Here is a 15,199-nt window from a genome sequence, read left to right on the forward strand (position 1 = left end):
CCAGATAATAGAGATGAGCTGGAGATGTGTTTTTAGCACAAAGCTGAGGATTAACAGCTCTTCAAGTTTTTCTTTTTTTAGTCTCCTCTTGACCTTCTGAGTCTTAACTGAAGCAAAGACCTTTTGTTTTTGCTGAAGGATACCCAAGCTTCAAGAGGGAAAAATCATTGAATTCAGGTCATCATCTGCATTATTAACAGATCCCTAACTGCTCCCAACAACCAGCCAGCACGTGATTAAACAGGACTTATGAGTGACATCTCATTGCCGTTGGTGTCGCTTGACAGCACCAGAGGGAGGATTGACTTTCAAGGTGGTGACAGGGGTGTTTACACTCTCTGGAAAGGGGCCCAGAAAGCCACACCACCTCTTCAAAAACATACAGATGTTAAATCTGTCAGAATGATAGTGGTTTATTGTGCAGGACAGCTACAAATATTGAGTCCTGTTGCATGTATGTTTGTTTACTTTAGCTCATACCAAGAAAAACGCTTCTGAGTAAGGTTTGTGGCACCACAACAAAGCGATTCCACTGATTTGGCGTGCACACCAAGTGTTCAGGTACAGCTCTGATGTGACTCTTTTGCATGACTTCACAAGCAGTAAATTTATCTCAGGCACTGAATTATTCAGGCCTCCAGGCGACAGAGTTCCCATGCCGATGCCAGGCTAAGTGCTCCACATCTTATCTTTGTCTCTGGCCATCAGCCAAGAGGCCCGAGCTCTGGCTCAGGGTTGGAACGTTTTCTCTTTTAGGGGAAAACATTTGAGCCCAAAGGGAGAAATTCCAGTCAATGTTTAACACCTCTGACCTTCTGGAGTGACTCACTGTTCATTTCCATCCTAGCAACACGATTCTGCTTTTTTTTTTTAAAAAAAAGTTGCGAGCTCCTTCAAAATGACCTGGGTGTGTTTTTTTAAATCATTGCAGTCTATCTTTAGAAAGCTGAAACAGCAAACATTACACAGCATCATTTGGAAAGAAAAAGAAAATATATCCGACTTTGGTTTCCAGGTAAAAAAAAAAACAACTAATAATTAAGCTGAGTAAAACATTAACAGATTTACAAGGATGTTGGATGGCTTCCAACAGAAGAAGCTTTCTTTTTGGTTTGTTTACTGGGATATTTTAAAGGTAAAAGATTATGTTAATAGTGACACTGATTTGTGACTTTTAGCTTTAATGGACTTTAGGACAGAAAGTGGTGAAATCGAGAAGTACACTGAGAGAAAATCCCTGTTTGTACAGATATTGGACCTTCTTGGAAACTTTGTTTTCTACCCTCATTTAAGTTTGATCTCATGGCGATCTCATATATTTTTAAAAAAAAAATATCTTAGTATGAGAGCACAGAGGAGGATACCTTGGTTTTTCCACCCCACAGAAAAGTAAAGAATTATAGAGGGGGTATCTATTTTTTTAAAGTATATTTAAATTAATTTTATTTTCTAAAACGTTTCCATGGGTTATTATTTAGGAGTAAGGGAAATGACTAAAAATACCATTATAATAAAAGAATAAGTACTGTATATTCAGAAATTAAGTGATTTTTCTTTTATTTGTGGATTCATTTATTGATGTGGTCATAAACATTTGTATTTATTTATGCATTTCTAAATGTTCTGGAGGCTTTTTTTTTAACATCTCCCTGCTCCCATTTGCACAGAAAGTTAAAAGAAAGAAGAAGAAGAAGAAAAACTACCATGGTTATGCAGATGACTCACAGATTTACACAACTATGTTGCCTGATGATATTAATCATTTACAAAATCTCAAGAAGTGAATAAACAAACGAATACATCAGGATTTTCTTCAATCAAACACAAACAAAACAGTTTTTTTTTTTTATTTGGCTCCAAAGATGAAAATTTAAATATCACTTCCCAGACTCACTGCAGAATGTTTAAAGGCTCAAACCAAGCTAGAACCCTGGGTGTTATTAGTTTTCAGAAGCAGCATTACGTCTGTTATAAAGTCAACTTATTGCCATCTGAAGAATGTTTAAAGAATAAAATAATATGTCAGGGTGATTTACAAAAATATGCATTTTTACATTTATTTAATCTCTCATTGCTTATTGTATCTAGTCTTGTTTGATTTTGTTGTTTTAATATAGGACTTTTATCATTTCGGTTTTTCAATGGCATGCCCTACCTGCATCATATGTTAATCTCTGTCACCTCTTGTTACTATCTTTTATTTTCATCCCTAAAATATGTTCGGTCAGAAATATCAAATAAGGAAACTGTTCTAGGTTGATCCTTTTTCCCTACTGTAGATTATCCTACCTGTTCCTCCTGAGATGAGGAAGCATGTTTGTGTGCCACAATTAATGGTGACATTATTAACTTCAACAAAGCCTTGAGAAAAACAAACACATTAACTGGGCACACACACCTCTGGGACTCTCTTCAACCAGCTGCCTAATGGATCCAATAAACACAACATGAAGGAATCTGGCACACAATGCGCTCTGTGTTTGTTCTCATTCACCGTCAACAGCAGCTCGTGGCATAAACACACTTGTTGCAAACAAGTTTTTTTTTCTTCTGTTATGTTAAGGTAGAGTTAAATTGTGAGTCACTGAAATAGTGAACAATGCTCAGACATGATTTACAGCTTGTAATGGAAAACTTGACGCCTGTATTTAAAGAAAAAAGCCGACCCTCGTTAGTAAACATTACCAACTCACATTGTTAACTTCCTTAAATGACACAATACATCCCAGAAAGGGAAACTATGTTTTGGTGATTCTCCAACTATGAAATAAGTTTTGTCCCTTGCATAAAAAAGAAAAACAAAAAAGAATTTGTAATTTTTTATTTTTGCCACATTTGACACCAAGAGGTATTAAAAAAATAGACCAATTATTATTTTTCTTACATAAAATGTGGATATGTGTGACTTGTTGCCTTTGTTTCTAAACCACAGATTGGACATTCAATCCCTCACAAGCCTGAGTTCTGTTCGAATCTAATAGTAACTTCATGGACAAAGACACACAAATACCATATTTTTTATTAAATGCACAATGCATCTGTAAGATATATAAGTTTTTCTTTTAAATATATTTTTAATAAAAAGATCATCTGTCCATTGAGGCCACTGTCATTTCCACCACATGCCGCAAAATGTGACTCTTGGGATTTTTTAAAAATACGTTTGTATACTTACAACTACAGGAAGTGTCATGAGACGAGATGATGCATCGGAAATAAGCAGAGTTAGCTCCATGGAAGGGAGTGAAACAAGAAAAAAGTCAAGGTAAATCCTTGCAAAGCCAAGAGTAGGTTTACTGGTCATCGTTTCCAAACGGCTCATATTTCCTTTAAATGTACAAATAATAAGAAAAATAGCATTCTAATTAATGTACTTTAATACTAAGTATCAAACAGAGATCAATATACCAATACATCATGATTAAAAAAAAACATTACACAATGTCATTTCCGCCACTTTGTTTATTGTAATGAAAAAGACAACGCAAGTTTTCTAAATGGATCACATTTGGCTTATTTCACTTAAAATTTCACTTGTATTCACTTTTACTTATAAAAAGGTGAATTTGTAGTTAAAAGTGAATTTTGCTGAGCAATTTACTGAGTCATACGACATTTCCAACATCGGGTCTTTTCCATCACTCAGTGTCATTTCCATCACAGAACATGTTTATAATAAAAAAAAATACCACAGTCACACTAATAATATTCAGAAATTTTGGAAATGATGCATTTATGTTCACAATTAATTTCTAGTATTGGAAAAACTCCATGTTAGAATCATGTTAGAACTTGACTGAAAGACTTAAGTAAAACAATTAAACAGTGTTTGTCATCTAAACAATGACAAACTATTATTTTTAAAATGCTTAGAATAATTACAATTATACATACATACATACTTAGAGTAGATCTAAGTGTGAAATTTGATTAAATGTTTCAAAAACATGGGTTACGTTAGTCAATTTGTTTACGAAAGAGAGAAAGACCTTTTTTTTGGTGTGATGGCAATGACTATTCCCTCTGAAATAAAAAATATATATATTATTCAAATAACTTTTTCACAACCACTATCAGAAAATGTAAAATTAAAAAGTAAAATACATGAAAATATTTATAAAAATATTACTTAGACTTTCCCCAAATTTGCCCATAGTTGGAGTTTGATCCAGTTACAGGAAAAAAGATTAAGGAATGAATAATTATCAGTTGACAAACTGTTGGAAGGTTATAGTGTAGCAGAGAGAGATGTGGTTGAATTTTCTTACCACAACTACATGGTGTTTGTAGCTAGGTAACAACTAAGCATCATGATGCAATATACAGCTGTAGCAGGCAATAAACTATATTAGTGGACTATATGGATGGAAACTCACATTCTTGACTTTAATGTTAGCGTTGCATAAGATAGAAATCTTTTTTCATTTACTCTTACCGCTCTGTCTGCGATATCTATCCTCCTGTAAAGTCTCTGAGCTTGTTTGATTCCTGTAGCCATGTCTCAGTGCAACACATAATAAAGCATGTTCACCATTTCTGATGGTGTTCCTGTAAATGCTATGAAATTACCCCAATAATCTGGATCTCACATTCCTCATTGCATGACATAAATGAAAAATATCCCAAACTTCTCTCCATTTTTCTCTTGTCCAACATCCCAGGTGACTTCTCTTCAGCTAATCTGGATTTGGGATCCTATTTTTGTTTTCAATAAAAGCTTGTGTGAAAATCTCAAGAGGTACAAGTTGCCACTTTTCTCATAAATAAATGATTTAAAGGAAATGATCCCAGGAGGGAAATTATAATGTTGTCAGGCTTTATTTAGAGTATCTACTTTTTTTTTTTTTTTTTTTTTTATCATAATACTTAAATAATGTTTGTTCCAATGACTGCTTGCAGGAATGATCCCTACTTTTTCGTCATGCAGCTGAAGAAGCCTCTCACTGAACACACTGTTGCTTCCTTTCTTGTAGATGCTTCTGTTACATTTCCAGTCTATTCTGTTGCATTACTGAACTCCCAGGTATTTCTATTCCTCCAACGACTCCACCTCTTCTCCCAGAATGTAAACAGTGCTCTCCTTGCTCCTGCTCTTTAGTTTTTATTCTTGCTGAGATCTTTCAAACCCTTTGAATAGTTGTTTACTAGCAGACAATTGTCACCAATTCAAACAATTATCACTGCCTACACATAAAGGGTTTGGCCTGGAAATGAACGGAAAGGCCACCAGAAATGTGAAAAAGCTTACAATAAAAGGGTTGATGTGTGTGTCTGCAGCAGCGATAATTATATTTACCATTAAAGATTCAGCGGTTGTAAGTATCCATAATTTATGAATTGGGGAATAAATAATCCACAGTGCTGAAGAAAAAGACCTGCCACTGTCAGAGGCTTTGTTGCTTCTATGAGTAACGCTAGAGCAGTTTAAAAGTCCTGTCTCTCAGCTGGTGCCTGGTGACGCTTCTGTCCTGCAGGCTGAGCAGAATCATTTATACTACAAATAGTTTTCATAGGCAAAACATAGTACTTTTAAAACTAATACGATGGCTGCTATGTTTGTTTTGTGGTTATTTATTTTCACAAAGGCACAAAGTTTACAGTTGCCGTCGGCTGTATTTCATGCTGGTCTTAAGACAAGAAGAGGATCCTCGAGATTCAGAAAATAAACCTGATGATTACTTTTTTATCATAAAAAAAGATTATTGTTTCCTGTAGTTGTTTTCTTTCCGTGTTTGGACCCTAGGAGCTGCATTTCCCTTCAGCACGTTCAGGAAATATCACAGGCGTGTACTATTTGGGTTAATTATAAACTATGAAAGTTTCTTTTGTCAAACATTTGCTTGATTGAGGGTCAGTGGACTGATGGAGAGTTTTTAGCTTTAGCTTTGAGTTGTAGGTGTGGAAATCCACAAACCAACTCAGTAGATTTTCATGCTCATGCTGCATGAAAATATTTGTTGGGCCAGTATTTGAGTTTTTTTTTAAGAGACAGTGCACATACTTTTACATTATACATATAAAATGCTGGAGTTTTAGCCAGAGCTAATTTTCATCCCTAGTCCCTTTGTGGAAGAGCCAGTCACACATCACAGCACAAAACACAAAGCAGCAGTGCAGAAAAAAAAAAATATACATGTAAGTATGAATAAATTACTTCATAACAGTGCAATTTATCCAAGAAATAATAAATAAATAAATACAACCATAAAATTCAAGGTTGAGTGCAAATTTGACTCAGAGTTTCATAATTAGCAGTAGGACAGTAAAATGGGATTCATGTGCTAGAACAGATTAAAACTTTCTTAAAACTACTCATCAGTGCAAATTTGACATTGTTATTATAGCAAATGGCCAACGCCAACAATTTGCCATCAGCTAATGACTATCATCACAATCATTTGAGGACAGACCTGATTATTTAACAACCATGATTTCAGTTTTTTTTTGTAAATGAATTGCGGCGATTCCCGTATTTCAACAGGTCTTCCAGAGAGGCCCAGAACAAGTCAGACAGACTAAAAACACGTCTTTGAAGTGGAATATGACAGTCACCTCCGCTGGCTCTAGTGGACCTGCTTTTGGTTTCTTTATCCTCAGTGTATTCTTGTAGCGGGGCTGAAGCTAAACCATGGAGAATGTTGAAAACCAAAGTGGAGTCTGCAAGCTTACTTATGTTTTTCCAACTCAACAGACCATGTTTTTGAGCAGTTTTTACTTCAATCTGCTGCCAGAAGTTGCAAACCTACATGCCAAGCTTTTAAAAATGGCCTAAAATTGTACATTTCTTCATCCTAACCCTTTTAAGATAAAGACAGCTGCCATTTCTCTGTCATTTACCTTTCTGCTCATCCTCAAGCTGTTTGAAAGCATCAGTGTCGTGTTGATGCAAGAAGCGAGTTCAGCTCTGCAGTCGATGAAGAGATGAGTCACCCACTCGATTAAGCTGATCCTGTTGTCATTACACCTCCGTGATGAATGGAAGTATTTTCTCATTTTGCAAGCAAAAAACTAACAAAAAAAACTTTATTTATTTGTTTTACTTCATAGCTTCATTCAACCCTGTTGTTTAGGTATTTGTAAAGCTGGGTTCGCTGTGTTATTTCCCCATCTTGAATCACAGCTTCCGATTAATTGTAGCATAGTCCTTCAGTCTATATTAGTAAACAGCCGCATGCTATTCTATTCTATTATTCTATTCTATTCTACAGTCATTTAGCAGACGCTTTTATCCAAAGCGACTTACATTTGAGAATGTGTGAAACAATGTTTTAAGTAGGTAAAAAAGCTTTTCAACTTTAACCCCTTAATGCCTGAATTTATTTACAATTATATAGAAACAAAATAAATACAGGAAAATATAAAAAAAGGGGAGTAAAAGAAAAATTAATAACAATTAATACATAACGATAAATGATAAATAGTTCATATAAGTAACTTATAAGTAATAAGACTGAGTGAAAGCAAATAGATAGCTAAAATAAATATGTTTAAGAAAAAGAAAGAGAATAAACAAAGGTCAGAAGGGGCTTGTTGCAACTTTTAGACAAGGATTTACTGAGCAAATGCAAATCCTAAACATAGCCATGCATTTATGAAATAAGGATCACCACCAAGATTAAATTTTCACATCAGAAATAGTCCAAGTGCACAAAGAGACAGGTTTTAGGCTTGACAAATGTACAGTATAATAGAAGAACTACAAGAAGTTCACGTGAAGAAGAAGACTGATGAGGATTAAAGAGGGAGGGTGACATGAACAGATGAAATATCCTATGAAGGAGCTATTTTGGTATTGTCATATCATCTGTTTCCTCCTGTGCTGTTTTTTTCTTTTTCCTTTTTTGGGGGGGGGGGGTTAACAAGATTCAGTGTGTGCACACATACTGCTTGCATCTCATCTCATGCAAAAAAAAAACCAAAAAAAAAAAACCCCAAAGGTGTTAATTAGTTGAGGTCCCAGGTGCCATGGATGCTGCCTGCTGAGGCTCTAACTGCTGCCATGGTGAGCTTTAAGTGCCTAGATCCCACAGTGAATGCTTTTTTTTTATGAACAGAGACAGACTCAGAAGCAAACATTTGTTGTTCTGAAAAGTCAATGCATGGTTTAAAACATGGCAGATTACTGTCATAGTTTTAGTTTTCTGGTGTTTACCTTTACCTCATGCTCTTTATATCTTTGTCTTTATGTTTGTTTGTGTTCGGGATCTGTGTCTCTCACCTCCTTTATTAATTTGGTAACATTGTTCTTTATGTCTTTTGCTGCTTTGCTTCTCGTCTGGGAGTGCTTGCCTTGGCCTCATTGATCTAAATCTTGCTCCGTAATTAGTTCTCAGTTGATTTATAATTCTGTCTCTTGCTTTTTTCTTTGTCATTTTACTCCCTGTGTTTTTGTGTTTCACTTTTTAACAAGATTTTTTCTATTTTTCCTGTCTTTGCTTACTTTGCCAGTTGTACTCACAGGTCCAGTTTCTCTGTTCTGTCCCCTGACTTTCCAATTTGAGAGTTGTTGCTAGGGGATTGATGGATTGCCAGAAAACGTAAGGTATCAGAGGTGATCATCCTGCCTGATAGGAGCGCTGTTATCTCTTGATTCTACTGGGTCTGACTGTGGTACATCTTGACTTTGACTTGAATCCATTAGACTGTTTCAGAAGCATCTCAGCAGCAGCTCACCGCTGAGCTGAAAATATTTGGGTTGTCAAGCTGTCACTGGAATTTAATATGACATCTGCCTAACCACTGGTGTCAGGTTAAAAGTTAACCAGTCAGAAAGGAGAGAGCATGAAATTTAACTGCAGACGTTTTGGGAGTGAAGAAAGGGAATGACTTAATAGCATAGTGGTGATCATAGAGTGATTTTGATCTGCTGAATGCAACTTCTACAATCAGGCAAACAAAATGTTTTGCATCAGAAAAGCTCCCAGTTTGGTGTGACAGAACAAAACCATTTTGCAGACTGGTAACTGTTAAACTATGCTTACTAGAATCAAGAGGTTTTGTACAACCAAAGCAGGTCCATGCCATATTTATATCCCACAAATGAACTTACAAACACACAATATTTAATTTCTGTTTTTCAGCTTTGTAGTATTGTGTAAGAAAAATGTAATTTTACATGAAATAATGAGGAGCTCACATCCCGGCCTGATGTAACATGTCTTATAATTAATTACAGAGTTTAAAAATGTGCATGTCTTTACATGTGTTTTTATGTGACATTTACTTTTTGAATTAAAATGAATGCAAAATAGGCAATCCTGTGGTCCTTAGATCGTTTGTTTTCTTCAGTATAAGCCATCTCAAGGGCCCTATGTTCCAGTTAGTGAAAGGTCTGGCTCTTCTATTCAATGAAGGTGGAATAATTCTGTTGTCCTAATTTACGGGCAACAGTACCGAAGGCCATGCTGTTGTAATAGATTGTAGTGTGTTGTTTAGTATTGTCTTGCTAAAAAAAAATGCAAGACCTTCTCTAGATGTAGTCTGGATGGGAACATATGTTTCTCTTGAATTGTAGTTACCTTTAGTATTAATACTTCCCTTGATGGATGTGCCTCTTCACATGTGCAATGCATCCACATACCCTCAGGGATGTTGTTGAACTGGGAGCTGAGAACAAGCTGGATGGTCCCTTTTCTCTTTATTGCAGGGGTTGATTAATATGATGACAGAACAATTTTCCACTTTGCCTCGGACCATTTTAAATAAGCTATGGATCAGGATGACGTTCACGTATGAATTTTCTTTCTGCACGACGATGCTTTAACTTGCATTTGTGAAAGGCACGACCGACTGCGTTTACAGACAATAATCTCTGGAAATGTACCTGAGCCCATGCAGTAGTCACCATGACAGAATTTGATATCTTGTAATGTGGGTGATGGAATATGTCAGGTCTTCACAATTTTATGTTGAAGAACATTATTCTGAGATCACAATTGGTTGATGCAGTTTTTGCACTGATAAACCTTCATCCATTATTAGTGAGACTAAAAAAACTCATTTGGAGAGGGACTCTGCCTCTCTAAGGTGCTGTTATTATATCCAATCATGTTATCTGTTGCCAATTAACTTAATGAAGTGGAACATACTCCTCCACCTGTTTCTTTTTGGCCCTGTTTCAATTTTCTAAGTTTTTTTCTGGCAGGCATCACAGTTTTAGTCTTTAGGGCGAAAATGCTTATTAGTTTAAGTCACATTTTAGTCATGTCTAAGTTTGTTAGATTTAGTCCAGTTTTAGTCCCCGAAAACTCAAAAAGGTTTTAGTCTAGTTTTAGTCACATTAAAAAAAGTATTAGTCTTTTAACAAATTAATTTAGTAATCAATAATATGTATAAAAAAGTGGAGTCAAGGTTGACAGGTTATAACAAGTATTGTAATTCATAAAACAAGTTAACCTTAATGCTTTTGCATAATAACCAGATCCTTTAGCAGACTGATAGCTTTAGCCGAGACTTTCCCATCAACAGGGATGCAACGCTGCCGTGCTATACTTAATTACTGTTGGGCAGAAACCTTTTATTTCTATATTTAATTTTTTTTCATGAGTTGATGCCCTACTTCATCATACAAAAATGTCACACGAGAAAATAGCTGATCTATAAGTTCAACATGAAGCAACACATTGTGACCTTGCTGTTTGGTTATTTTTATCAATAATTACAAAATTAAAAGGAATGGTTTTAGACTTAGAAGGTTTCCCAACCAACAGCAAATACTTTCTGATCTACTTAGGGTTATGCATTGCACAGATAAAGTGCTAACTGTGGAATCAATTACTCCAAAAAAGCAAAGAGCAACAACATTCTTACACTGGTTACTGTGGCTTTATTTTTTGTTGCTTCCGACCACCAAATCCCTTTCTTCACACTAGCCACCATGATTCATCTATGAATGAATAAACTGCTTGTCTGTGTGTGCGCTGCACGTCTGGTGGTGGGCGTGGCCAAGGTGCAGCAGCATTGCTGACTGACAGGTTGCGCTCACAACAGGCAGAAATGTTGCGCATTTTTAATGTCGGACAATCAGCCCTTGAACATTTTCGTCTTGTCTTGTCAATGAAATCTCATAAACGTCTCGTCATGTTTTCGTCATCACAGAGCCATTTTTAGCTCGTCACCGTCTTGTTATCATCATGAAAAAAAGGTGCAACGAAATAAATTAATCATCGTCATCATTGACGAAAACAACACTGGTGTGAAACACTATTCAAATAATTTAAAATGAAAATAAAATGTCCCAGAAACAATGTGAATGTCGCCTCTGCGTACAGTATTTTCATTTAATGAGCTAGGTCGCTAACTGTTAGCTAACAGTTAGCAAGCTAGCTCTGCAGAAAATTTTTTTCAGTGTTTCTAAACAGAGAAACAGAATAAATGATCACAGAAAAACTTTATTGTGCTTTGTTTACAGTACAAATAAAGTCAGTAGAAATTATTTGGCAGGTAAACTACAGAAAATGGGGATATCAGGGAAACAAACTGTTATTTAGCATTAATTCTTAACTCCACATATGTTTTCCAGTATGTGCTAGCCTCAGTTAGTTCATATTAGGCACATGGGCTGAACTAATGTCACTGGCCAGACTGGAAACTCAAAGCCTGACCTATAAAATAGACAAAAAAAAAAAAAAAAAAAAAAAAAAAAAGAGTAGGAAGGGTGAATTGATGGCCACGGTGATGTTAAGTGTGCAGATTTGCTAGTCTTGTTAAGCTAAGGTGAGAAAAGTTCAACTGAACTGAACATGAAATGAGAGAAAAGAACCTCATACATCACAGAAAAACAAATTAAACGTGCAATTAAGTGCACTGAAATTGTTATTAAATATGCACATTATCATTTTTCTTTTTTCCCAGGTTGATTTTTCATGTTTTATTCAGAAATCGGTGAGGACATGTAAGCAAAAAGCTATAAGAAATGGCCCCTTTCGCTCTTCTGTAGTCTTGGAAAATATTATTTTCTTCATAAAGTAAATCAAAGAAAATGTTTAAATTTTATAAATAAGACAAAACAATATAAGAACAAAACTACAAGTAAAACAAATAATCTAATGTGATGACCTTTTCTATTTCACTTGCTTAGGTAAGTGGGCAATCCTGAAGAGCCAGGAAGTTCTGGTGAGGAACTAGTGACTTTTATAAAACATAATATGTACAGTGCATCTTTGAAGTTTTCACAGAACTTCGCTTTTTCCAGTTTGTTAAATCACAACCTTATAAATAATTTTTTTTCCTGAAAAATTTACCCATATCTCATAATGACAACAGGAAAAAAGTATTAATGTTTGCAAATTTATTAAAAATAACAAACTAAGAAATCACATGTATATAAGTATTATGTACTTTGTTGATGCACTTTTGGCAACAATTACAGCCTCAATCTTGTTGAATATGATGCCACAAGCTTGGCACACCTCTCTTTGGGCAGTTTCGCTCATTCGTCAGGTTGGATGGGAAGCATACGTGCACAGACATTTTCAGATCTCAAGTCTGGACTCTGGCTGGGCCACTTAAGGACATTTACAAAGTTGTCCTGAAGCCACTCTTTTGATACCTAACCTGTGTGCTTTGGGTTGTCCTGCTGAAAGATGAACCATTGCCCCAGTCTGAGGTCAAGAGTCCTCTGAAGCAGGTTTTCATGCAGGATGACTCTGTACATTGCTGCATTCCACTTTCCCTCTATCCTGACTAGTGTCCCAGTTCCTGCTGCTAAAAAAAACAAAACAAAACAAAAAAACCCAAAACATTCCCACAGCATGATGCTACCACCACCATGCTTCATGGTGATGAGTGCTACCTGCTTTCCTTCAAACATGATGCCTGGCATTTATGCCAAAAAGTTCAATCCTTGTCTCATCAGACCAGAGAATTTAGTTTCTTGTGGTTTGAGAGTCCTTCAGGTGTCTTTTGGCAAAGTCCATGTGGGCTGCTGTGCATTTTACCAAGGAGTCGCTTCCGTCTGGTCACTCTACCATACAGGCCTGAGTGGTGGATTGCTGCAGAGATGGTTGTTCTTCTGGAAAATTCTCCTTACCCCAGACAGAAACGCTGGAGCTTTGATAGAGTGACTGTCGGGTTCTTGGTTGCCTCCCTGGCTAGGGGCCTTCCCCCCCAATCGCTCAGTTTAGATGGCAAGCCAGATCTAGGAAGAGTCCTGGTGGTTCTTAACTTCTTCCATTGCAGGCCACTGTGCTCATTGGGACCTACAAAGCAGCAGAAAAATTTCTGTACTCTTCCTCAGATTTGTGCCCTGAGACAATTACTTTGACTTCACGCTTTGTTTGTGCTCTAACATGCACTTCTTTTGATTTTTGTTGGTGGCTGGCAGGCAACAATTTAGTGCCCTTCCACCACCAACTGGTCAGGAGTATGAACCAGAGTGTTGCTTGCACTGTGAAATGTGGGACAGGTGTTAGGCTTTTAAAATCATGAACAATCAACTGAGTTTACCACGGATGAACTCCAGTTAAACTGTAGAACATCTCAACAATGATCAGCAGAAACAGGATGCACCTGAGCTCAATTTTGAGCTTAGTTTTTATATTTAATGCATTTGCAAACCTTTAAAAGAACTTTTTTCACATTGTCATTATGAGAAATTGTGTGTAGAGTTTTGGGGAATACAGTGACTTTATTCCATTTTTAAATAAGGATATAAAATAACAAAATGGGGAAAAAGTGAAGCCTTGTGAATATTTTGTGAATGCATTGTAAGGGCAGTACACACATGACTAAGCAGTGGGTGAGCACATGCAGGCTTATTAGTAATGTGGAGTGTTAAACACATTATGATATGCCTGCAGGCGGTGTTCAGTTTGCATACTGGTTTCTTCAATCACAGCTTTTTACAAACCCTGTGGCTTTAGAATTGTAGCCTCCTTCACAAAGCAGAAATTATGTTCTGCTGCAATAAAAATAGATCAAAAACTTCAAAAATAAATCTGTGCTTTTCTGTAAAGCTTTCCTTCGTGTAATGTTTTCAGATAAAAGCATCACTATTAAGAACTGTGGCAAAGCTTCTTAGTGGATTTAAACGCTCTGTCAAGTTAAAGATCAGTTTTCTGTCACTCGAAGTCCTCCCCAGCAGTGGCAGCCTCCAAAGCGGCCAGAGCCTCCGCCACCATTGAGTCTGTGACGCTCTGCACTTCCTCCTTACTCAGGTCCTCCTCGTCCTCGCTCTTCGACACAGAGATCCCGCTCTCTTTGGTGGAAACGTCCGGAGTCTTTTGCAGTTCGTCTCGTGTGCCAGCTGAAGACAAGCTGGTGGTGCTGGTATGAATGTCCACAGACAAGATGCTACCCTCATCTCCTGTGTCACAAGGGTACTCTGGTGTCCCTCCCACACCCTCATCTATCTCGTCCACTGACTGGCTTTTACCTCCGATCTTACTCGTAGTGATGGAACTGTCCCACCCATTTCCTGTTCCATGGTTCTGCTCGCCGTAACCCCTCTGATTTTCATACTCCTGTATGTTGGGGTACACAGGCACCTGGCTCGGACTTTTTTCCACCAATTGTGCTTGTGGCTGGATGATGTACAGCGCCCCCTCTGCAGATGGAGGACCCTGTTGCTGGTGCAGCTCCTTTGCAAGTGATGGTGCAGCGTGGAGCTTGTGGTTGACCTGGTTGTTGTCAAACTCCAGTTTCAGCGTGCTGTCGTTGGACTTGCTGTAGCCCATGTTGTGGAAGCCCTGCTTCTGCTTGTTGTGGCCGCTGTGTGGGTCACGGCTGGGATCGCCGCCGGTGCGGTGGTGGGGCTGGTAGAAGGAGCTGCCGGCAGAGTCACTCTTCCTCACATCCACAGCCACAGAAGGATCATATATGTAGCTGCGAGAGACACAGACAGGACAGATAAGTCCCTTGTAGAGTTACAACCATTAATCAGCTTGTATAAAAGCTGCTATTCAAATAATAAGCACGCAGTGGAAGGCACAAACAAATAAAGCCCGGTTGCTCACAAAGACTGTGGAAAAAAACTCTGCACTTATTTAATCAGTGCAACAGCAGAGTCGTGTTTCCTCACCAGCATGTTTTCATTCTTTAATTATTTCCAATCAGTTCTCTTTGCTGCGCTGATTGATGTTGTGGTACAACAACAGAATGACACACCCATTCATCCGAGTTTGTTCCTTATGTCTCCACCACTATCTGACAATTTATTATCAACTATTCAAATAGTTCAACTTGATAATCATTTAATATT

General features: G+C 37.2%; 1 protein-coding gene across 2 annotated transcripts in view; it reads right to left on the minus strand.

The window, feature by feature from the left end:
- Positions 1-11,372: 11,372 nt before the first annotated feature.
- Positions 11,373-15,199, minus strand: part of zgc:194930 (uncharacterized protein LOC557813 homolog) — a 41,500-nt gene continuing 37,673 nt past the window's right edge. For both annotated transcript variants that reach the window (XM_041985105.1, XM_041985106.1), the window contains exon 3: positions 11,373-14,823. In XM_041985105.1, coding sequence (XP_041841039.1) covers positions 14,061-14,823 — 763 coding nt within the window. In that variant the 3' untranslated portion in view covers positions 11,373-14,060. The remainder of the gene's footprint in view (positions 14,824-15,199) is intronic.

Source organism: Melanotaenia boesemani, chromosome 5, assembly GCF_017639745.1.
Source record: "Melanotaenia boesemani isolate fMelBoe1 chromosome 5, fMelBoe1.pri, whole genome shotgun sequence".
NCBI lineage: Eukaryota > Metazoa > Chordata > Actinopteri > Atheriniformes > Melanotaeniidae > Melanotaenia > Melanotaenia boesemani.